The sequence below is a fragment of the Nematostella vectensis genome, chromosome 14, assembly GCF_932526225.1.
Source record: "Nematostella vectensis chromosome 14, jaNemVect1.1, whole genome shotgun sequence".
Lineage (NCBI taxonomy): Eukaryota > Metazoa > Cnidaria > Anthozoa > Actiniaria > Edwardsiidae > Nematostella > Nematostella vectensis.
The window spans coordinates 5153405-5177606 of record NC_064047.1 but is presented as its reverse complement, the minus strand read 5'-3'; the positions used below and the strand labels follow the sequence as shown (position 1 = coordinate 5177606).

General features: G+C 39.0%; 2 protein-coding genes across 5 annotated transcripts in view; both read left to right on the top strand.

Moving 5' to 3' along the window:
• Positions 1–1337: 1337 nt before the first annotated feature.
• The window catches only part of LOC116614957, a 38720-nt gene continuing 15855 nt past the window's right edge, over positions 1338–24202 (top strand). Inside the window, exons 1-10 of one of the 4 annotated variants that reach the window (XM_048721309.1) lie at positions 1338–2014; positions 2928–2981; positions 4340–4387; positions 5379–5453; positions 6489–6545; positions 9061–9108; positions 10099–10173; positions 21107–21160; positions 22622–22669; positions 23661–23735. In XM_048721309.1, the coding sequence (XP_048577266.1) occupies positions 1420–2014; positions 2928–2981; positions 4340–4387; positions 5379–5453; positions 6489–6545; positions 9061–9108; positions 10099–10173; positions 21107–21160; positions 22622–22669; positions 23661–23735 (1129 nt within the window). In that variant the 5' untranslated portion in view covers positions 1338–1419. Of the gene's footprint in view, positions 2015–2927; positions 2982–4339; positions 4388–5378; positions 5454–6488; positions 6546–9060; positions 9109–10098; positions 10174–19542; positions 20195–21106; positions 21161–22621; positions 22670–23660; positions 23736–24202 lie in introns of those variants that run through there. The other 3 variants (XM_048721310.1, XM_048721311.1, XM_048721313.1) reach the window with 3 other exon arrangements.
• LOC125559735 (FAS-associated death domain protein-like) lies at positions 15399–17657 on the top strand. Its single transcript, XM_048721316.1, has 4 exons — positions 15399–15687; positions 16023–16295; positions 16787–16867; positions 17020–17657. Exons 1-4 carry the CDS (start codon positions 15657–15659, stop codon positions 17067–17069), a joined length of 435 nt encoding a protein of 144 aa, XP_048577273.1. The 5' UTR covers positions 15399–15656; the 3' UTR covers positions 17070–17657.

Below are 24202 nucleotides of genomic sequence, written 5' to 3'. Positions count from 1 at the left end.
ATGACAAAATAGAAAAAAGGTTTAAACAACACCTTTGAATAGCAGATGATCGTATTTTATACCATAAGAGATAGCAAAATCCTTTAATGTCCCCTAATGTGGTCTCCCGCGCAGCCGTTCTTTGTGTCGGTCAACTACCTAATGGCAGTTGAGGTCAAAATTTATACCCTAAAAGATGTGACGATCACCCTCGTCTACTTTTCTGGAGAGTCCCCAGTCAATCTTGCTATTGAACACCATATTAGGAAGCCCTCTTCAATATTTTTTTGTTTCCTTTTTTGTCGCCGTAGAACTGGGTCTCTTAAATTTTTCACGTACTTGCATGCAGGAATTCGTGTTTACAACGATTCTACCGCTTGGGATTCCTGTGCGCTCTGTTGGAGGTTCCCCAAACCACAGGTACCCAAAGCTCACTGTGTGAATGAATAAACTAGAAATTTCTAATAGGGGGGGGGGGGGGGGGTGAATAGGGGTATGTAAATCCGCCGATCCGCAACATTTTCAGGGCAAATACGTGGATCCGCAGATATTTTTAGATCCGCATGGTTTGACAGATAAACAATAGCATTGATTAAAATTCATTTAAAATCCGAAATTCGACCGTCAAAGCAGTGAAAATTCGAAATCCGTGCCCAAATTTTCAACAGATCCGTGATCCGCCGTATTTCCAAAATCCGCCAATCCGCTGAAATAATCATCTAAATCCATAATCCGTGAACATTTCGGGGCCGAATCCGCCGATCCGCGAACCTATTTCCCCCCCCCCCCCCCCCCCCCCCCCCCCCATTAATAGAAAATGAATGCTCGGAGGACGGGACGAACATGTTTCAGTACAGAGGTTCTCGAAAAAGACCGCTGATCAGCATGAAATCAAAATACAAATCAACCGACTGGGAAGCCTGTGGTGTGGACTCGAAAACTTGCATCCACTATATAAAACTCGCGCATGCGCTAAATACGCCGTTGATCGATATGAAATAAAAATAAAAATCAGCCGACTGCTAAACCTGTGGTGTGGACACGAAAGATCGCATCCACTTTATAAAAATCTCGCATGCGCTAAAAAAACCGGCTAATCAGCAGGAAATAAAAATACAAATCAGCCGACTGGTAAACCTGTGGCGTGGATACCAAAAATATCAGCTTCGTTCCTTCCCTGCTAGCAGAGGCCTCTTTTCTCTGTACTTCGCTTGGCTGGCGTTCGCGTGGAAAAGATACCTCTGCCATGGGTCGCAAGTTCGTTTGATCAAACCGCCGTCCACGATCGTGGACGGGAGATCCAGAGCGCATGCTCCGTTCATTAATTACTGGCCACTATTTGAGCCCACAATGACTAGCGCATGCGTGAAGCGTATATCCGCTGTGGGATAATAAGCCCGCATTCGAAACGGCGTCCTTCGTAGAAATATCACGCGACGAATGTTGGAAGATAAATTTTTAGCCGCTGAGAAACCTTCTTATAAAGGTTTATTCCAGCTGCGGCGATTACTTTACGATGGAACGTTTAACACACAATTAAGCGAGTGTGTAGGGAGTGCGTTCCAACAAGAAATAGACTCAAATAAGTCTGTTACACTAATTACTCCAAAAACAAGCTTATTAGAAAGTTTTCGTGGAAAGAAGAATCTGATTGCGGTTAGGTATTCCGAAAAACATTCTGGCGAGTACTATGTGCGTGTCACAGATTTTATTGACAAGGGTGGATTTTTTAAATTGACCTGTGCATTTCCCAGTGATACAAATTACAATTTGTATCACTGGAAATCTTACTCCCCCGACAAGAGCAAGACAAAATCTGAACAGGGCGACATCGTCGCCTTCACATTCTGGGAGAAAAAGGTCATAAAGCTTTATTTTATGAACCGTATTGTTAAGAAAGTTGAGAATGCTGAAGTTATACCACCTAGTGCTGTTGGAGCCACAATATTTGAAGATGAGAAAAATAAAAAAGCAATTGAAATGGTGACGAGAGACTCAAATGGAGACTTAAAAGCAAAACTTTTTACTAAAGAAGGTAAGTGAGAATATTGTAGTTGGTACTCCATCCACTGTTCTGCCATTGTTGGCTTCTATTGTGTGCGACGTCCATCAAGATGTGTTACTATATTTGTGGGTGGTGGGAGGCGGGGGCCTTTGTTTTCAACAGACATGTACCCAGCATTTGCCAGACCTCTCAAGTTAGAATTTTCTGAAGGAATTAGAATTTTCTGAAAGAGTGAAGCTGCCATATCGCTGTATAGTGCTGTATAAGTGAAAGAGGGGTATAGATGTTCCCCTCAAACAAAAATGTTATTTTTACCCCATGAAATAGTTTAATTTTAGACTATGTACTTAAACCATGTAGGCCATACAATTCCAGTAATTATATTCAGTGCACATAGCTTTTTTTTAGCTCATTGGTTGCTAAGCTATAGCAGGTCACGAAATCAGGCCAATTTTGTTGACAGATTGTGAAATGTGTATCTCAGCTTGAGAGTGAGACATGTTATTTAAATGTGTGAGTCTGATGCTGATATCTCGAGACTGATAGGTCTTATTTGCCTGGGGGTGCGCAGTCATATATCATTATGCTTCTTCAAACAGAAGAAGCATAATGTCTGATGATAACCAATTTTTATACCACTGAAGTAAAAGGTAAAACAGTCCTCTGCTCCATTCTTTGCACTATTGAATTCAAGATGTTGCATTAGAGAACTGTGCATGTGATAAATCCAACCTATTGAAAATTTCTAGAAAAGAGGAAATAGACAGCAACACCACAGAAAATAAAAACAACTGGATCAAGCCTCTTATTTGAAATCCTATGTGTTCCTTGTTCTGCAAAACTCAAAGAGATCAGTAATGATAAAAAGTTGAAATTTAAGGACAATATATTCACATGAAGAAGATTTTATGAATACTAAAAAAATATTACCCTTTTTTTTCAGATATTTCAAATCTAACAACTGGAAATGGTGAGAAGAAACAAACTACTGAAACAGGTATAACACAGAAAAAATATTTTTTTAGAAGCTGTTCATTTTAATTTATCAGGCGCGTTCTCAGGAATGGCTGAGAGGGGGTGCACAGTCATAGGTATCATGAAAAAGCATAGTATTCGAAGATTCCTTAATAAGAATTGACCCACTTTTTGGCCACCAAGGGGGGTGCACACGCACCCTGCGCACACCCCAAAACGCCTGTTTATGGCTAAAAATACTGTAAGGCAGAGCCAATACACACTTTTCTCAATAGGGAACATTAATGATTAAAAGTTAAGAAATAAGTGACAATATATATTTACATGCAGAAGAATTCATGTACCTGTATAACACAGGTAGATGACTGCAGAAATTTTTATTTATGGCTAAAAATACTGGATATGGCAGAGCCAAATACACACTATTCTGTGCATTTTCCTTGTGTGTCCAAATCAGTCCCGGCTGGAGACAGTGGCTGGTTTAACCCCCCAAAATTATTTGATGTTACAGAAATATTGAAATTGCCATTTTTACTGTGAAAACTATGTTGACCAAATATAGGCACCTTGAAAAAAAAAAACAGAAGGCTCATTATCAGTAACAAGATATGAAGTATACATTTTGATCAAAGTACTGTATCTACTTTACTAAAGCATAACTCAAATGTGAAGGCTGGTTGCTGTGACCTAAAATCCATTTTGCAGTAAGATGGCTAGAGGGCTTACAGGAGTATACACAGGTGGTTGCGCGGCCAAAAAGTGGGTCATTTCTTATTAAGGAATCTTCAAATATTATCCTTTTCCCATTATGATACCTATGACAGCACACCCTCCTTGGCCAATCCCGGGAACTAACCTGGCTTACCAAATGAGAGAGCACCAAACTAAACCAGCTTTTATAACAAAGGACACATAGCTTAAATGTTAAATTGACAATGACATAAAGTTTTAAGACATTTCAAACTTCTTAAAACTGCATGTTGACTCCCTATCGGCTAGTTTGAAATATATTTTCCAGGTGGTATTTGTTGGTTGGATTAGCTCACTATAAGGCTAAATGCAGTGTTTCTTTCACTCCTTTAAATTTTATTTTCTTAAGTTCCTATTAATTTTATGTGGTGGCATTAAAAGCTATTATCCAGTTTTAATACTCATTATTATTCAGTTCTACAACATTTTCCATTCTTTGTACTGTCATAAAGTAAAACAATAAGGAGGGGAAGGAATTGCTTCTCACTACAATTTTCTTTACACAGAAGATAATGTTCAACACCAACATACTTTCTTAGTCCGTCTTCACCAACAGGTGAAGACGGACTAGGAAAGCAAATATATTTTTGCATATTTCAATCTCTCAATACATTTTCCTTAATTATCCAGAGGAAGAACAACCTAGTACTTCTTGTGAAACAGATTGCGGAAAACCAAGTAAGAAATACAGTAATAATAGTAGCATCATAACAAGGCCAGATTAAGGTCTTGGTAAAGGTAAATTTGACACCACTGTTTGTTTTTGTGGTTTTTGCAAAACCTGTATCAATAGTTATTAAAGTTTATTTTTGCAAAAAAAAATTTTTCTTAAATCGCATTCTAAGAGGGATAAAATGGGTCTTTGCTGTTTCCCGTGACCTGTTGACCCTGAATTCACGCCAAATCTTTTACTTTTCTAGCGTATTATTTTGAGGCGAGAACTTAAGCTTGTCGGGCATAACCACACGACGGGTTTTAAGATATGGCCTTCAATTTTTTGGGATCTGATAGATAATTATGCCATGTCATAAAGTGTGTGAGGAATTTTCGATTTTCGACTGAAGATCGCTTTTATAGCACTTTTCGTGTCCAAATTTCACCAGAAATGAGATTTCCAACTTTGATTTGTGACATTTTGTTGACAGTGTCAAATAACAAAAAGTCCTCACACACTTTGGTAGATCATCTATCTGTCATTGAGATGCTACTATGTGCAAGTGCATGCGCAATAACGCAAAGGTGCATTACGCTCTAGAGTAAACTCCATACTTTTGAGTTTGAGGCCTCAAAACTTAACCACGGAATTAGCTATTGCAAAAAGAAAACTTGCAGGAGATAATTCAATCTTTCATCTTTTAATTGATATCTAGTTCGTACATGTAGTTAAAATTGCACGGCGACAGTATATTTTTGGCTGAAGTCAAATTTGGGATTTTTTGGCTGTCGGCTGTCCTGGTCTTTTAATAAAAAAATCTGCTTTCCAGGATGCCTCTACAAAGACAATCTTTGGCATTCAGTTTTACATTGGTATTTTTATTTTTTTCCTTCTCATTTTTGCTTTTTTCCTCTAACATAATGAAATAAATGAAGTTTAAGATAGTCAATTATAGGTAATGCTAGATATTATTTATTTGGTTTCTTATCCTATTACTCTGTTATGTTGATGCAGTTCAAGACAACATGCCACATACACAGCAAGCCTATCAAGCAAGACACAAGCAAGACACAAGCTACACAGCAAAAGGTAAATAGCTAATTTCATGAAAAAACAATAGAGAGAAGGATGGATTTTTTAGTTTTGGTTTGTATCTGTTATGAGTAAAATGGGCTCAACTTTGACTGTGTGGGGTGGTAGAATGTGTGTTCAGCTACTTAGATTGGTGAGTGGGTTATAGTGTGTAAATGTGGCTAATTATATATGGTATTTTGCATGAAGGGGGGATTTTAGTATAGCAGTTGTTATAAGTTAGAGGAGAACGGGCATGGAGCGAAGTGCTAGGTCAGGAACTGTGATATTTGACCTTTTGAGGAAGTTGATGATTACCTGTTCATGTCTTCTTATGATAACATAGAGAATCTTGTGGAGTGTTAAGTGGTCTTGTCAAAATTCAAGTAAGATAACTAGATCAGTGCTTGTCAGAAGCTTGTTAAACTCGGATGAAAAGAATTGGATATAAAAGATTAATAAAGGTTATAGGATTAAAGGACCATTGGCTACATGATTAATTAAGGAGTGTTGTATAGAGTGTAAAGAGTGCGTGGAGGGATGCACGCTAGAAAATCGATGTGTAGCACTTATAGGTATTAGAGATCAGATGTAGTATGTATTTATGCAAAAATTGTACTTGAAGAGATGGGTTGCAGGAATGACAGGGTGGGGGGTGAATAGGGGTATGTAAATCCGCCGATCCGCAACATTTTCGGGGCAAATCCGTGGATCCGCAGATATTTTTAGAACCGCATGGTTTGACAGATAAACAGTAGCATCGATTAAAATTCATTCAAAATCCGAAATTTGACCGTAAAAGCAGTCAAAATCCGAAATCCGTGCCCAAATTGTCAACAGATCCGTGATCCGCTGTATTTCCAAAATCCGCCAATTTGCTGAAATAATCATCAAAATCCATAATCCGTGAGCATTTCGGGGCTGAATCCGCCGATCCGCTAACCTATTCACCCCCCCCCTGACAGGAAGACAAAGCAGCCAGGGTATATAGACATAAAAGCTAGAAAATAAGGTGGTGTGATTACCCATAATCTAGGCTTGATTTATCATCAGAGAGCAAGATCAAGGCTGGTCAAATGCAGATGGAAGGAGAGAGAATGAGAGCCAAGGGTAGGAACCTACACCTTACCAACCACTTACCCCATGTGCACAACCAGCACAAACCCAAAGCCCAACAACACAACCCACAAGCCACCAACCCCTACCACACACACACATGCTGCCTTTCCACCTCGCTCCCCACCACCACAAACAGCACACCAAACAATCACAGCACAAGAAACCCCACCACCACACATAACAGCCCCCTGACCAATCAACCTATTTCCCACCCTCCTCTACCTCTAACACAGCCCCCTTTTTATGACGTCACACTACTTCCCTCACCCCCTCACACATATCAATAGCACTATCTTACGGAAGCCCATGAGGGCCACTCAAGGTTTTTCGTTAACAACATCTCACCTTTCGGTCACGACTTTGAACAATTTGCCTCACGACAACTCACTTTGAGTGTCACGACAAAGCACTATTTGATTATCGCTTAAAACATTGCAGGTTTAGTTCACAATATCTTACTTTGTGTCTCAAAACATCGCACTTTGTGTCTTAAAAAACTCATCATTTTGCCTTTGCTTAAAACATTTCAGTATATCGTTCACGACATTCAACTTTGTGCTTATAACATAGCACTATTTGTCTATTGCATAAAATATTTGACTTTGTGCTTTATAACATGGGACTTTGTGTCTTAAAAAATCTTGCGATTTGCAGAATGCGCAAATTATTTCAGGTTTTGTCTATTGCATAAAATATTCAACTTTGTGCTTCATAACATGGTACTTTGTGTCTTAAAAAATCTCGCGATTTACCGAATGCGCAAATCATTTCAGGTTTTGTCTATTGCATAAAATATTTAACTTTGTGCTTCATAACATGGTACTATGTGTCTTAAAAAATCTCGCGATTTACCAAATGCGCAAATCATTTCAGGTTTTGTCTATTGCATAAAATATTTAACTTTGTGCTTTATAACATGGTACTTTGTGTCTTAAAAATTTTGTTGACAGATTGTGAAATGTGTATCTCAGCTTGAGAGTGAGACATGTTATTTAAATGTGTGAGTCTGATGCTGATATCTGATGTATGTAAATGGTGAAAAGAAACAACCTACTGAAACAGGTATAACACAGAAAAAATATTTTTTTAGAAGCTGTTCATTTTAATTTATCAGGCGCGTTCTCAGGAATGGCCGAGAGGGGGTGCACAGTCATAGGTATCATGAAAAAGCATAGTATTCGAAGATTCCTTAATAAGAATTGACCCACTTTTTGGCCACCAAGGGGGGAGGTGCACACGCACCCTGCGCACACCCCTACACGCCTGTTTATGGCTGAAAAATACTGTAAGGCAGAGCCAATACACACTTTTCTTAAAAGGGAACATTAATGATTAAAAGTTAAGAAATAAGTGACAATATATATTTACATGCAGAAGAATTCATGTACCTGTATAACACAGGTAGATGACTGCAGAAATTTTTATTTATGGCTAAAAATACTGGATATGGCAGAGCCAAATACACACTATTCTGTGCATTTTCCTTGTGATGACAAGTGGCTGGTTTAACCCCCCAAAATTATTTGGTGCTACAGAAATATTGAAATTGCCATTTTTATTGTGAAAACTATGTTGACCAAATATAGGCACCTTGAAAAAAAAAACAGAAGGCTCATTATCAGTAACAAGATATAAAGTATACATTTTGATCAAAGTACTGTATCTATTTTACTAAAGCATAACTCAAATGTGAAGGCTGGTTGCTGCGACCTAAAATCCATTTTGCAGTAAAATGGCTAGAGGGCTTACAGAAGTACACACAGGGGGTTGCGCGGCCAAAAAGTGGGCCATTTCTTATTAAGGAATCTTCAAATATTATCCTTTTCCCATAATGATACCTATGACAGTGCACCCCCACTCGGCCAATCCTGGGAACTAACCTGGCTTACCAAATGAGAGAGCACCAAACTAAACCAGCTTTTATAACAAAGGACACAGCTCAAATGTTAAATTGACAATGACATAAAGCTTTAGACATTTCAAACTTCTTAAAACTGTGTGTTGATTCCCTTTGGCTGTATGAAAATGCAATCCATACTAAAGGCCTATCGGCTAGTTTGAAATTTATTTTCCTGGTGGTATTTGTTGGTTGGATTAGCTCACTATAAGGCTAAATGCAGTGTTTCTTTCACTCCTTTAAATTTTATTTTCTTAAGTTCCTATTAATGTTATGTTGTGGCATTAAAAGCTATTATACAGTTTTAATACTCATTATTATTCAAAATACGGTTACACAAATGACCAAATGAGAGGGTTTCTACTTTTTAGTAACAATTTTTTTTTATTCACAGTTCTACAACATTCTCCATTCTTTGTACTGTCATAAAGTAAAACAATAAGGAGGGGAAGAAATTGCTTCTCACTACAATTTTCTCTACACAGAAGATAATGTTCAACACCACCATACTTTCTTAGTCCGTCTTCACCAACAGGTGAAGACGGACTAGGAAAGCAAATATATTTTTGCATATTTCAATCTCTCAATACATTTTCCTTAATTATCCAGATGAACAACAACCTAGTACTTCTTATGAAACAGATTGCGGAAAACCAAGTAAGAAATACAGTAAAAATAGTAGCATCATAACAAGGCCAGATTAAGGTCTTGGTAAAGGTAAATTTGACACCACTGTTTGTTTTTGTGGTTTTTGCAAAACCTGTATCAATAGTTATTAAAGTTTATTTTTGCAAAAAAAAAAATTTTCTTAAATCGCATTCTAAGAGGGATAAAATGGGTCTTTGCTGTTTCCCGTGACCTGTTGACCCTGAATTCACGCCAAATCTTTTACTTTTCTAGCATATTATTTTGAGGCGAGAACTCAAGCTTGTCGGGCATAACCACAGGACAGGTTTTAAGATATGGCCTTCAATTTTTTTGGGATCTGATAGATAATTATGCCATGTCATAAAGTGTGTGAGGAATTTTCGATTTTCGACTGAAGATAGCTTTTATAGCACTTTTCGTGTCCAAATTTCGCCAGAAATGAGATTTCCAACTTTGATTTGTGATATTTTGTTGACAGTGTCAAATAACAAAAAGTCCTCACACACTTTGGTAGATCATCTATCTGTCATTGAGATGCTACTATGTGCAAGTGCATGCGTAATAACGCAAAGGTGCATTACGCTCTAGAGTAAACTCAATACTTTTGAGTTTGAGGCCTCAAAACTTAACCACGGAATTAGCTATTGCAAAAAGAAAACTTGCAGGAGATAATTCAATCTTTCATCTTTTAATTGATATCTAGTTCGTACATGTAGTGAAAATTGCACGGCGACAGTATATTTTTGGCTGAAGTCAAATTTGGGATTTTTTGGCTGTCGGCTGTCCTGGTCTTTTAATAAAAAAATCTGCTTCCCAGGATGCCTCTACAAAGACAATCTTTGGCATTCGATTTTACATTGGTATTTTTTTTTTCCTTCTCATTTTTGCTTTTTTCCTCTAACATAATGAAATAAATGAAGTTTAAGATGGTCAATTATAGGTAATGCTAGATATTATTTATTTGGTTTCTTATCCTATTAATCTGTTATGTTGATGCAGTTCAAGACAACATGCCACATACACAGCAAGCCTATCAAGCAAGACACAAGCAAGACACAAGCTACACAGCAAAAGGTAAATAGCTAATTTCATGAAAAAACAATAGAGAGAAGGATGGATTTTTTAGTTTTGGTTTGTATCTGTTATGAGTAAAATGGGCTCAACTTTGACTGTGTGGGGTGGTAGAATGTGTGTTCAGCTACTTAGATTGGTGAGTGGGTTATAGTGTGTAAATGTGGCTAATTATATATATATATATATATATTATATACCTTTTGAGGAAGTTGATGATTACCTGTTCATGTCTTCTTATGATAACAGAGAATCTTGTGAGTGTTAAGTGGTCTTGTCAAAATTCAAGTAAGATAACTAGATCAGTGCTTGTCAGAAGCTTGTTAAACTCGGATGAAAAGAATTGGATATAAAAGATTAATAAAGGTTATAGGATTAAAGGACCATTGGCTACATGATTAATTAAGAAGTGTTGTATAGAGTGTAAAGAGTGCGTGGATGGATGCACGCTAGAAAATCGATGTGTAGCACTAATAGGTATTAGAGATCAGATGTAGTATGTATTTATGCAAAAATTGTACTTGAAGAGATGGGTTGCAGGAATGACAGGGTGGGGGGTGAATAGGGGTATGTAAATCCGCCGATCCGCAACATTTTCGGGGCAAATCCGTGGATCCGCAGATATTTTTAGAACCGCATGGTTTGACAGATAAACAGTAGCATCGATTGAAATTCATTTAAAATCCGAAATTCGACCGTCAAAGCAGTCAAAATCCGAAATCCGTGCCCAAATTGTCAACAGATCCGTGATCCGCTGTATTTCCAAAATCCACCAATCCGCTGAAATAATCATCAAAATCCGTAATCCGTGAGCATTTCGGGGCATTTCCGCCGATCCGCGAACCTATTCACCCTCCCCCTGACAGGAAGACAAAGCAGCCAAGGAGAGAGAATGAGAGCCAAGGGTAGGAACCTACACCTTACCAACCACTTACCCCATGTGCACAACCAGCACAAACCCAAAGCCCAACAACACAACCCACAAGCCACCAACCGCTACCACACACACACATGCTGCCTTTCCACCTCGCTCCCCACCACCACTTCCCTGCTAGCAGAGGCCTCTTTTCTCTGTATTTTGCAAGGCTGGCGTTCGCGAGGAAAAGATACCTCTGCCATGGGTCGCAAGTTCGTTTGATCAAACCGCCGTCCACGATCGTGGACGGGAGATCCAGAGCGCATGCTCCGTTTATTTTAATAATTAAAATTACTGGCCATTATTTGAGCCCACAATGACTAGCGCATGCGTGAAGCGTATATCCGCTGTCGGACAATAAGCCCGCATTCGAAACGGCGTCCTCAGTAGAAATATCACGCGACGAATTATAAAAGAAGCCAATGCCTTGTCTTCATTCAGAATTTTCTCTCTTTTGACTAACGAGTCAATCTACCGTTTACAGCTTTTGCCTATTTTTCTGGAATTAACATTTTGTTCGAGTCCAACTGTGAAACTCGCCTGCCCAGATGTCTTGAAATTTATCCCACAAACAAGACAAAACTCGTCTTTGCTGCGTTTGCTGTTAAATCTTTTTAGTTACGTTTTAGGTGATTGAAATTGAACAGTTGTTTTCTTTTTTCGAAGAGGAGAACTAACCGGAACTTGATTCATAATTTGCGACAAAAATTAGCATATTTACAGCTTTTGCGCGATGGTACGGGTTTTGGCACGGCATACAGTCGCTTAGAAACGCTCACGCAGGCGCAACGAAAACAGTTTCGACCCATGGCAGAGGTATCTTTTCCTCGCGAACGCTAGACCAGCGAAATGCAGAGAAAAGAGGCCTCTGCTAGCAGGGAACTTCGTTCCCATATGCGATACCAAAATTAGACTTGCTCTCCGTTCGCCGGGCTCCCTCCAAGCAATTATAGTGGTTCACGTTGGGATGGAAAGGTCATTATTTAATGGGGGGCGGGGGTTTCTGGTTAAAAAATTTCGACTCCCCCAAAATAAAGCACAAAAATTAAGGCCCTCCCCCGGAACAAAAAAAAAGCGTAGAAATTTTACTCAGTTGTGAGATGCTCTACGTACGGCACGTTCTTCCAGGAGCACCAGAAATTATATAACCGTAACCGAGTGCAAGAGTGGGGGACACTGGCTTAGGCATGCCCAAAAAAGTTTGTAGGGGAAGGGACTTAGACATTAAGAAATTCGCAAATTCGGTTATGGAAGTAAATAAAACCAAAACTGTAAGATAAAAAAAGTAGAAGCCACATTTTAGAGGATAATGGCTTTTAAAGCCCGCGAAGACGCAAGCCACGAAAGTGCAAGCAGAAGACGCCTCACATTCATTTATCTATTTTACAGGTTGTCTGGGGTTTTCCCCAGAAAAAAAAAATTGAAATTCAAGATGTTTAGGAGGCTCGAAAATTGAGCAGAATACAAAAAAATAAAGCCCTCCCTTAAACCCTGTATCAAACCCTCCCCCCAAACATAGCAGCCCTCCCCCCTCCCCCTCCCCGTTAAATGATGACCCTTCCCTTAGGTTGTGTAAAAACATGCTATCATCTATAACTTTGAAGATGGTTCTTGTTGTTAAACAAACACAACAACCCCATTTCCCTTCCCCAAACTCACGACACCTATATTTATAGTGGTGCTAACACTGTTTATAACGCATAAACAAAAACAATATATACTTACAAAGGCTTATGTTATAAGCAGGTAACATTCCCCAATCCAAATCCAATCGTTCCCATTAGAAGGTCATAGAATGACGTCACGCTAAGTTCCAGTCTCCTCGCCACACGGAAATTCCCTCTTTCGAGGAATCATCGATTTGCTCAAAACGCCAAAATATGGCCCAAGTGAGGAAGCTGTTGAATAGCATAGGGCAAGAACTCACAAAAGAGAACATCACTGCATTGAAGCATGAGTGTGCTGATGTTATTTCGGCAGGTAGAGCTGAAGAAATCTCTACACCTTTACAGCTTTACGAGGAGTTGATCCGAATGGACAAGTTAGGTGATGACAATCTCGAATATCTTGGAGAAAGGCTGAGAAGTATTGGGAGACAGGATTTAAAGGATAAATTACTTGGAACATGTTTCACGATCTACAGCCTTTAAAATTCTACGAAGAATCCATTTTTGATATAAATACCTTTGATTTATCCAAAGTACAATGTTTGAAGGTATAAGGTATTTAAAGTTTGTTTGTACTTAAGTCTGAATTCAACTCTGACAAGGGCTTAGCCAGGATTAAGCTCAGAAAACTTTGCACAGGACGGAAGCCAAGGGAGATTTGGACAAATAATCCCTTTTGGCTTGGACCTCTCCTTAAATTAATAAACTTTTGATTAATAAGCAAGCTATGTAGGGTGAAATACCTAAATCCCAATGTAAACAGCAACAACATCCCCATGTAAACAGCAACAACATCCACATATAAACAGCAACAACGTCCCCATGTAAATAGCAACAACATTCCCATGTAAACAGCAAAAACCTCCCCATGTAAACAGCAACGACATTCCCATGTAAACAGCGACAACATCCACATGTAAACAGCAACAACATCCACATGTAAACAGTAACAACATCCACATGTAAATAGCAACAACATCCCCATGTAAACAGCAACAACATCCACATGTAAACAGCGACAACATCCACATGTAAACAGCAAAAACCTCCCCATGTAAACAGCAACAACATCCACATGTAAACAGCGAGAGCATTCCCATGTAAACAGCAACAACATCCACATGTAAATAGCAACAACATCCGCACATGTAAACAGCAACAACATTCCCATGTAAACAGCAACAATGTCCACATGTAAACAGCAACAACAACCACATGTAAACAGCAACAACATCCACATGTAAACAGTAACAACATCCACATGTAAACAGCAACAACATCCACATGTAAACAGCAACAACATCCACATGTAAACAGCAACAACATCCACATGTAAACAGCAACAATGTCCACATGTAAACAGCAACAACATCCACATGTAAACAGCAACAATGTCCACATGTAAACAGCAACAACATCCACATGTAAACAGCAACAACGTCCCCATGTAAACAGCAACAACATTCCCATGTAAACAGCGACAATGTCCACATGTAAACAGCAACAATGTTCACATGTAAACAGCAACAACATCCACATGTAAACAGCGACAATGTCCACATGTAAACAGCAACAACATCCACATGTAAACAGCAACAACATCCACATGTAAACAGCAACAACATCCACATGTAAACAGCGACAATGTCCACATGTAAACAGCAACAACATCCACATGTAAACAGCAACAATGTCCACATGTAAACAGCAACAATGTTCACATGTAAACAGCAACAACATTCCCATGTAAACAGCAACAACATCCACATGTAAACAGCAACAACATCCTCATGTAAACAGCAACAACGTCCCCATGTAAACAGCAACAACGTCCCCATGTAAACAGCAACAACATCCACATGTAAACAGCAACAATGTTCACATGTAAACAGCAACAACATCCACATGTAAACAGCAACAACATCCCCATGTAAACAGCAACAACATCCACATGTAAACAGCAACAACATCCACATGTAAACAGCAACAATGTTCACATGTAAACAGTGACAACATTCCCATGTAAACAGCAACAACATCCACATGTAAACAGCAACAACATCCACATGTAAACAGCAACAACATCCACATGTAAACAGCAACAACATCCACATGTAAACAGCAACAACATCCACATGTAAACAGCAACAACATCCACATGTAAACAGCAAGAGCATTTGGCAAGCCTATGGTGGCTGGCATTACGATTATATGCTTGGTTTGAAATAAAACATGAAAATGTGGACAGCTCCCGGTAAGATGTTGCTAGCACCCTGTCAGCTGGTGTCTGCACCCTGTCAGCTGGTGTCTTCACCCTGTCAGCTGGTGTCTTCACCCTGTCAGCTGGTGTCTGCACCCTGTCAGCTGGTGTCTGAACTGGTGTCTGCACCCTGTCAGCTGGTGTCTGCACCCTGTCAGCTGGTGTCTGCACCCTGTCAGCTGGTGTCTGCATGCTGTGAGATGGTTTCTGCACCCTGTCAGCTGGTGTCTGCACCCTGTAAGGTGGTGTCTGCACCCTGTCAGTTGGTGTCTGCACCCCATAAACTGGTGTCTGAACTGGTGTCTGCACCCTAAAAGTTGGTGTCTGCACCCTGTCAGGTGGTGTCTGCACCCTGTCAGCTGGTGTCTGCACCCTATAAACTGGTGTCTGGACCCTGTCAGCTGGTGTCTGGACCCTGTCAGCTGGTGTCTGCACCCTGACAGCTGGTGTCTGCACCCTGTCAGTTGGTGTCTGCACCCCATAAACTGGTGTCTGAACTGGTGTCTGCACCCTAAAAGTTGGTGTCTGCACCCTGTCAGTTGGTGTCTGCACCCTGTCAGCTGGTGTCTTCACCCTGTCAGCTGGTGTCTGCACCCTGTCAGCTGGTGCCTGCACCCTGTCAGCTGGTGCTGCATGCTGTGAGATGGTGTCTGCACCCCTTAATTTGGTGTTCAGTAAGTACTAACATTGCTGTCCAGGGTCCCCCAGAAATGTTGAGGTCCTGGGCTTTAAAGGCTTTAAAAAGCCTGCGTCCTTTCAACCTGCGTGACACAAGGTTTCATAGGCTATGAAACCCTATTCAAATGAGATGTTTAAAACAATTATTAATTAGCTCCTCTTGAATCAATGTGAATTTTAATCCATTCTTCAATTAAAAAACTTAATATTAGGTACAGTGGTACAGGGAAAGAGTGTGAATAAGTAACTAATAATCCCCCTCAATGACTTACATTTTCCCCTCTTTTCTATTTGGGGATTTGAACAAAGTGATAATGTTTATATTCCACAGTAAGTACGACTGTGCAAAGAAACCTTGTCACTCAAGAGATAATCACCTCTATAGCGGAGGAAATAAGCATTGACTGGAAAGATGTTGGAAGAAGGTTAAAATTAAAGGAAAGTATACTTGACAATATAGAGGACGAGTACCGTAAGACAAAGGAGAAATCTACCCAAATGCTTAATAAATGGAAACAGCTAAATGCAGCATCTGCTACTATTCAAGTATTGATGGTTGCATTGAAGCAAGCAGGAAGGAGAGATATAGCAGAGACATTGGAAGGTACTGTAATGATTTTGGATATTTTATTTTTAGAGAGTGCATTATCAATATAAATGAACCATTCAGACAAATGTTGGTGTTCAGCATTTTTATTATTCATCTGGTTCAAATAAGCATCCCATAAAACTGTATAGCTCTCTGCCTCTACTGCCTGCTCAAATCCGCCAACAATTGCTAGCCTGTCTGATGGACAGTTTTTTTGAAAAAACCCTTGAAAAGCAATAGACGGCAAACCAAGGCTACCTTACCTGGGTATGTTTATTCACAATAGTCTGTTGCCTATTGGTTTCTTATTCAGTTTTTATACATTAAGAATGTATATCAGGGTTATATGTATTTAGTAATTATAGTTTTTGAATACTTGCCTCCCACCATGAATAGCTTTTGCTAGCTGTCCGTTTATATTTTCCTTAAATAAAGTTATGTTGTTGTTGTTGTTGTTGTATGAATGTCAGAGTCAGTGTGTAAACCATAATATCTTTTCAATTTAGAAATGACTCAAGTGCATGCCTCAGAGCAAGATGAAGATGTCCGTACAGCCACCACAGCATTAGAGAAATTGGAGCTATCAGGTAAGTAGTGAGATGTTTATACCCGAAACCCCATCTGCGTAACCCATGCAATACCAGTCCCCCCCTTCCCTCCACTGCCCCTGAATATGGTTCTGGGAATTTTTTTTTTATTGTATCAGTTATTCACGTCCATTTGAATCTCTTCTTTTCAGCAGATGGTTTCAGTGACAGGGGAAAGCCTTTAACCACTCCTGAAAAGTGAATATTTCTCTTCGATACAATTCAAGTACAAATGCTGGCTATTTTCCACCGACCTCTGGATACTTTTTTTTTAAAGTCGACTTAAGTTTTATTTGAACTAAAAAGATAAAATAACTTCCACCTAAGTAGGGACTTAGCAATCTCCACTTGAAGGCCCTGCAATACAACAGGGCAGTAGTAAGGGTTGGCACTGGGAAAATCTGCCCCCCCCCCAGGGGCGGATCCAGAAGTTCCAGAAAGAGGGGCTGAAGCAAGCCCTGATTCATTGCTTTTCTGTGAATTTCCTTACATTTCTTGTTCTTTTTGAAATACCTGTAAAAAGGAGTTCAATGTCCGCTCGGCCCACCCGTAGATCCGCCTCAGCCTTGAATAGTTTGAAATGCCTTATAATTTTAGTCTACTTAGCAGCATTGTAGTGAAGTGTATTGTGTTTATTAGTGTATTTTAGTATCTAAGCACTACATATATATTCTTAGGCAGGTAGTACTGATTTTTATTCAATTCTAGTTTTTCTGAAAGAACATATAATATGCTGTAAATTTCAATAATTCTTTAGGTCCAGAGTATTAAATTAAAAATAATATTTATATGCTCCTGACAATGTTGTGAAGGGCGAAGATATCGTCATTGGTGCTAGAGGGGTAGGGAGAGATAGAACCCTATTTTTTGTTGTGTGTGTAATTTGCATCCACACACACATTAAAACAACACACTGCAATCTTAACAACATTTTAAGGAACTTTAAAAAGTTTTGGGCATTTGAGATCACTCCAAATTTCAAATTTTCTTCAGGGTTCAATATTCATATCCCCACCCTCCACCCCACAGGACATCGCACTAATCGAGTCGTGCTCAATAGATTGCGAGAAGTAAAAGTTAAATGGGTGTGGATTTGTGATGTACAAAATAAAATGAACATGGTGTTTGAGTCAGCACATCAAAACAGCTTGACGTTTTGAATCAGTGATCGTGCTTTTGCCGTGTAGCAAGACTGGTACGGCATCCTTGGGGTGGGGACTTTCGATAAGATAAAGCGGGCAAAAATTGGGCGTGGTCAACAGAAACTCTAAGCGATAGCAAATTGGGTGTGGTCGATTTTTAACCCTAAGAGATGACAAAATAGAAAAAAGGTTTAAACAACACCTTTGAATAGCAGATGATCGTATTTTATACCATAAGAGATAGCAAAATCCTTTAATGTCCCCTAATGTGGTCTCCCGCGCAGCCGTTCTTTGTGTCGGTCAACTACCTAATGGCAGTTGAGGTCAAAATTTATACCCTAAAAGATGTGACGATCACCCTCGTCTACTTTTCTGGAGAGTCCCCAGTCAATCTTGCTATTGAACACCATATTAGGAAGCCCTCTTCAATATTTTTTTGTTTCCTTTTTTGTCGCCGTAGAACTGGGTCTCTTAAATTTTTCACGTACTTGCATGCAGGAATTCGTGTTTACAACGATTCTACCGCTTGGGATTCCTGTGCGCTCTGTTGGAGGTTCCCCAAACCACAGGTACCCAAAGCTCACTGTGTGAATGAATAAACTAGAAATTTCTAATAGGGGGGGGGGGGGGGGGGTGAATAGGGGTATGTAAATCCGCCGATCCGCAACATTTTCAGGGCAAATACGTGGATCCGCAGATATTTTTAGATCCGCATGGTTTGACAGATAAACAATAGCATTGATTAAAATTCATTTAAAATCCGAAATTCGACCGTCAAAGCAGTGAAAATTCGAAATCCGTGCCCAAATTTTCAACAGATCCGTGATCCGCCGTATTTCCAAAATCCGCCAATCCGCTGAAATAATCATCTAAATCCATAATCCGTGAACATTTCGGGGCCGAATCCGCCGATCCGCGAACCTATTTCCCCCCCCCCCCCCCCCCCCCCCCCCCCCATTAATAGAAAATGAATGCTCGGAGGACGGGACGAACATGTTTCAGTACAGAGGTTCTCGAAAAAGACCGCTGATCAGCATGAAATCAAAATACAAATCAACCGACTGGGAAGCCTGTGGTGTGGACTCGAAAACTTGCATCCACTATATAAAACTCGCGCATGCGCTAAATACGCCGTTGATCGATATGAAATAAAAATAAAAATCAGCCGACTGCTAAACCTGTGGTGTGGACACGAAAGATCGCATCCACTTTATAAAAATCTCGCATGCGCTAAAAAAACCGGCTAATCAGCAGGAAATAAAAATACAAATCAGCCGACTGGTAAACCTGTGGCGTGGATACCAAAAATATCAGCTTCGTTCCTTCCCTGCTAGCAGAGGCCTCTTTTCTCTGTACTTCGCTTGGCTGGCGTTCGCGTGGAAAAGATACCTCTGCCATGGGTCGCAAGTTCGTTTGATCAAACCGCCGTCCACGATCGTGGACGGGAGATCCAGAGCGCATGCTCCGTTCATTAATTACTGGCCACTATTTGAGCCCACAATGACTAGCGCATGCGTGAAGCGTATATCCGCTGTGGGATAATAAGCCCGCATTCGAAACGGCGTCCTTCGTAGAAATATCACGCGACGAATGTTGGAAGATAAATTTTTAGCCGCTGAGAAACCTTCTTATAAAGGTTTATTCCAGCTGCGGCGATTACTTTACGATGGAACGTTTAACACACAATTAAGCGAGTGTGTAGGGAGTGCGTTCCAACAAGAAATAGACTCAAATAAGTCTGTTACACTAATTACTCCAAAAACAAGCTTATTAGAAAGTTTTCGTGGAAAGAAGAATCTGATTGCGGTTAGGTATTCCGAAAAACATTCTGGCGAGTACTATGTGCGTGTCACAGATTTTATTGACAAGGGTGGATTTTTTAAATTGACCTGTGCATTTCCCAGTGATACAAATTACAATTTGTATCACTGGAAATCTTACTCCCCCGACAAGAGCAAGACAAAATCTGAACAGGGCGACATCGTCGCCTTCACATTCTGGGAGAAAAAGGTCATAAAACTTTATTTTATGAACCGTATTGTTAAGAAAGTTGAGAATGCTGAAGTTATACCACCTAGTGCTGTTGGAGCCACAATATTTGAAGATGAGAAAAATAAAAAAGCAATTGGAATGGTGACGAGAGACTCAAATAGAGATTTAAAAGCAAAACTTTTTACTAAAGAAGGTAAGTGAGAATATTGTAGTTGGTACTCCATCCACTGTTCTGCCATTGTTGGCTTCTATTGTGTGCGACGTCCATCAAGATGTGTTACTATATTTGTGGGTGGTGGGAGGCGGGGGCCTTTGTTTTCAACAGACATGTACCCAGCATTTGCCAGACCTCTCAAGTTAGAATTTTCTGAAGGAATTAGAATTTTCTGAAAGAGTGAAGCTGCCATATCGCTGTATAGTGCTGTATAAGTGAAAGAGGGGGTATAGATGTTCCCCTCAAACAAAAATGTTATTTTTACCCCATGAAATAGTTTAATTTTAGACTATGTACTTAAACCATGTAGGCCATACAATTCCAGTAATTATATTCAGTGCACATAGCTTTTTTTAGCTCATTGGTTGCTAAGCTATAGCAGGTCACGAAATCAGGCCAATTTTGTTGACAGATTGTGAAATGTGTATCTCAGCTTGAGAGTGAGACATGTTATTTAAATGTGTGAGTCTGATGCTGATATCTCGAGACTGATAGGTCTTATTTGCCTGGGGGTGCGCAGTCATATATCATTATGCTTCTTCAAACAGAAGAAGCATAATGTCTCATGATAACCAATTTTTATACCACTGAAGTAAAAGGTAAAACAGTCCTCTGCTCTATTCTTTGCACTATTGAATTCAAGATGTTGCATTAGAGAACTGTGCATGTGATAAATCCAACCTATTGAAAATTTCTAGAAAAGTGGAAATAGACAGCAACACCACAGAAAATAAAAACAACTGGATCAAGCCTCTTATTTGAAATCCTATGTGTTCCTTGTTCTGCAAAACTCAAAGAGATCAGTAATGATAAAAAGTTGAAATTTAAGGACAATATATTCACATGAAGAAGATTTTATGAATACTAAAAAAATATTACCCTTTTTTTCAGATATTTCATATCTAACAACTGGAAATGGTGAGAAGAAACAAACTACTGAAACAGGTATAACACAGAAAAAATATTTTTTTAGAAGCTGTTCATTTTAATTTATCAGGCGCGTTCTCAGGAATGGCTGAGAGGGGGTGCACAGTCATAGGTATCATGAAAAAGCATAGTATTCAAAGATTCCTTAATAAGAATTGACCCACTTTTTGGCCACCAAGGGGGGGTGCACACGCACCCTGCGCACACCCCAAAACGCCTGTTTATGGCTAAAAATACTGTAAGGCAGAGCCAATACACACTTTTCTCAATAGGGAACATTAATGATTAAAAGTTAAGAAATAAGTGACAATATATATTTACATGCAGAAGAATTCATGTACCTGTATAACACAGGTAGATGACTGCAGAAATTTTTATTTATGGCTAAAAATACTGGATATGGCAGAGCCAAATACACACTATTCTGTGCATTTTTTCTTGTGTGTCCAAATCAGTCCCGGCTGGAGACAGTGGCTGGTTTAACCCCCCAAAATTATTTGATGTTACAGAAATATTGAAATTGCCATTTTTACTGTGAAAACTATGTTGACCAAATATAGGCACCTTGAAAAAAAAAACAGAAGGCTCATTATCAGTAACAAGATATGAAGTATACATTTTGATCAAAGTACTGTATCTACTTTACTAAAGCATAACTCAAATGTGAAGGCTGGTTGCTGTGACCTAAAATCCATTTTGCAGTAAGATGGCTAGAGGGCTTACAGGAGTATACACAGGTGGTTGCGCGGCCAAAAAGTGGGTCATTTCTTATTAAGGAATCTTCAAATATTATCCTTTTCCCATTATGATACCTATGACAGCACACCCTCCTTGGCCAATCCCGGGAACTAACCTGGCTTACCAAATGAGAGAGCACCAAACTAAACCAGCTTTTATAACAAAGGACACAGCTCAAATGTTAAATTGACAATGACATAAAGCTTTAGACATTTCAAACTTCTTAAAACTGTGTGTTGATTCCCTTTGGCTGTATGAAAATGCAATCCATACTAAAGGCCTATCGGCTAGTTTGAAATATATGTTCCTGGTGGTATTTGTTGGTTGGATTAGCTCACTATAAGGCTAAATGCAGTGTTTCTTTCACTCCTTTAAATTTTATTTTCTTAAGTTCCTATTAATGTTATGTTGTGGCATTAAAAGCTATTATACAGTTTTAATACTCATTATTATTCAAAATACGGTTACACAAATGACCAAATGAGAGGGTTTCTACTTTTTAGTAACAATTTTTTTTTATTCACAGTTCTACAACATTCTCCATTCTTTGTACTGTCATAAAGTAAAACAATAAGGAGGGGAAGGAATTGCTTCTCACTACAATTTTCTTTACACAGAAGATAATGTTCAACACCAACATACTTTCTTAGTCCGTCTTCACCAACAGGTGAAGACGGACTAGGAAAGCAAATATATTTTTGCATATTTCAATCTCTCAATACATTTTCCTTAATTATCCAGATGAAGAACAACCTAGTACTTCTTGTGAAACAGATTGCGGAAAACCAAGTAAGAAATACAGTAATAATAGTAGCATCATAACAAGGCCAGATTAAGGTCTTGGTAAAGGTAAATTTGACACCACTGTTTGTTTTTGTGGTTTTTGCAAAACCTGTATCAATAGTTATTAAAGTTTATTTTTGCAAAAAAAAAATTTTCTTAAATCGCATTCTAAGAGGGATAAAATGGGTCTTTGCTGTTTCCCGTGACCTGTTGACCCTGAATTCACGCCAAATCTTTTACTTTTCTAGCGTATTATTTTGAGGCGAGAACTTAAGCTTGTCGGGCATAACCACACGACGGGTTTTAAGATATGGCCTTCAATTTTTTGGGATCTGATAGATAATTATGCCATGTCATAAAGTGTGTGAGGAATTTTCGATTTTCGACTGAAGATCGCTTTTATAGCACTTTTCGTGTCCAAATTTCACCAGAAATGAGATTTCCAACTTTGATTTGTGACATTTTGTTGACAGTGTCAAATAACAAAAAGTCCTCACACACTTTGGTAGATCATCTATCTGTCATTGAGATGCTACTATGTGCAAGTGCATGCGCAATAACGCAAAGGTGCATTACGCTCTAGAGTAAACTCCATACTTTTGAGTTTGAGGCCTCAAAACTTAACCACGGAATTAGCTATTGCAAAAAGAAAACTTGCAGGAGATAATTCAATCTTTCATCTTTTAATTGATATCTAGTTCGTACATGTAGTTAAAATTGCACGGCGACAGTATATTTTTGGCTGAAGTCAAATTTGGGATTTTTTGGCTGTCGGCTGTCCTGGTCTTTTAATAAAAAAATCTGCTTTCCAGGATGCCTCTACAAAGACAATCTTTGGCATTCGGTTTTACATTGGTATTTTTATTTTTTTCCTTCTCATTTTTGCTTTTTTCCTCTAACATAATGAAATAAATGAAGTTTAAGATAGTCAATTATAGGTAATGCTAGATATTATTTATTTGGTTTCTTATCCTATTACTCTGTTATGTTGATGCAGTTCAAGACAACATGCCACATACACAGCAAGCCTATCAAGCAAGACACAAGCAAGACACAAGCTACACAGCAAAAGGTAAATAGCTAATTTCATGAAAAAACAATAGAGAGAAGGATGGATTTTTTAGTTTTGGTTTGTATCTGTTATGAGTAAAATGGGCTCAACTTTGACTGTGTGGGGTGGTAGAATGTGTGTTCAGCTACTTAGATTGGTGAGTGGGTTATAGTGTGTAAATGTGGCTAATTATATATGGTATTTTGCATGAAGGGGGGATTTTAGTATAGCAGTTGTTATAAGTTAGAGGAGAACGGGCATGGAGCGAAGTGCTAGGTCAGGAACTGTGATATTTGACCTTTTGAGGAAGTTCATGATTACCTGTTCATGTCTTCTTATGATAACATAGAGAATCTTGTGGAGTGTTAAGTGGTCTTGTCAAAATTCAAGTAAGATAACTAGATCAGTGCTTGTCAGAAGCTTGTTAAACTCGGATGAAAAGAATTGGATATAAAAGATTAATAAAGGTTATAGGATTAAAGGACCAT

Bases quoted from the DNA above. Each gene is read 5' to 3' on its own strand.
- LOC125559735 (XM_048721316.1), top strand. From the start codon at position 15,657: ATGGTGTCTGCACCCCTTAATTTGGTGTTCA. The intron at 15,688-16,022 runs GTAAGTACTAAC...TATATTCCACAG, and splicing joins ACCCCTTAATTTGGTGTTCA to TAAGTACGACTGTGCAAAGA. The intron at 16,296-16,786 runs GTACTGTAATGA...TTTTCAATTTAG, and splicing joins TATAGCAGAGACATTGGAAG to AAATGACTCAAGTGCATGCC.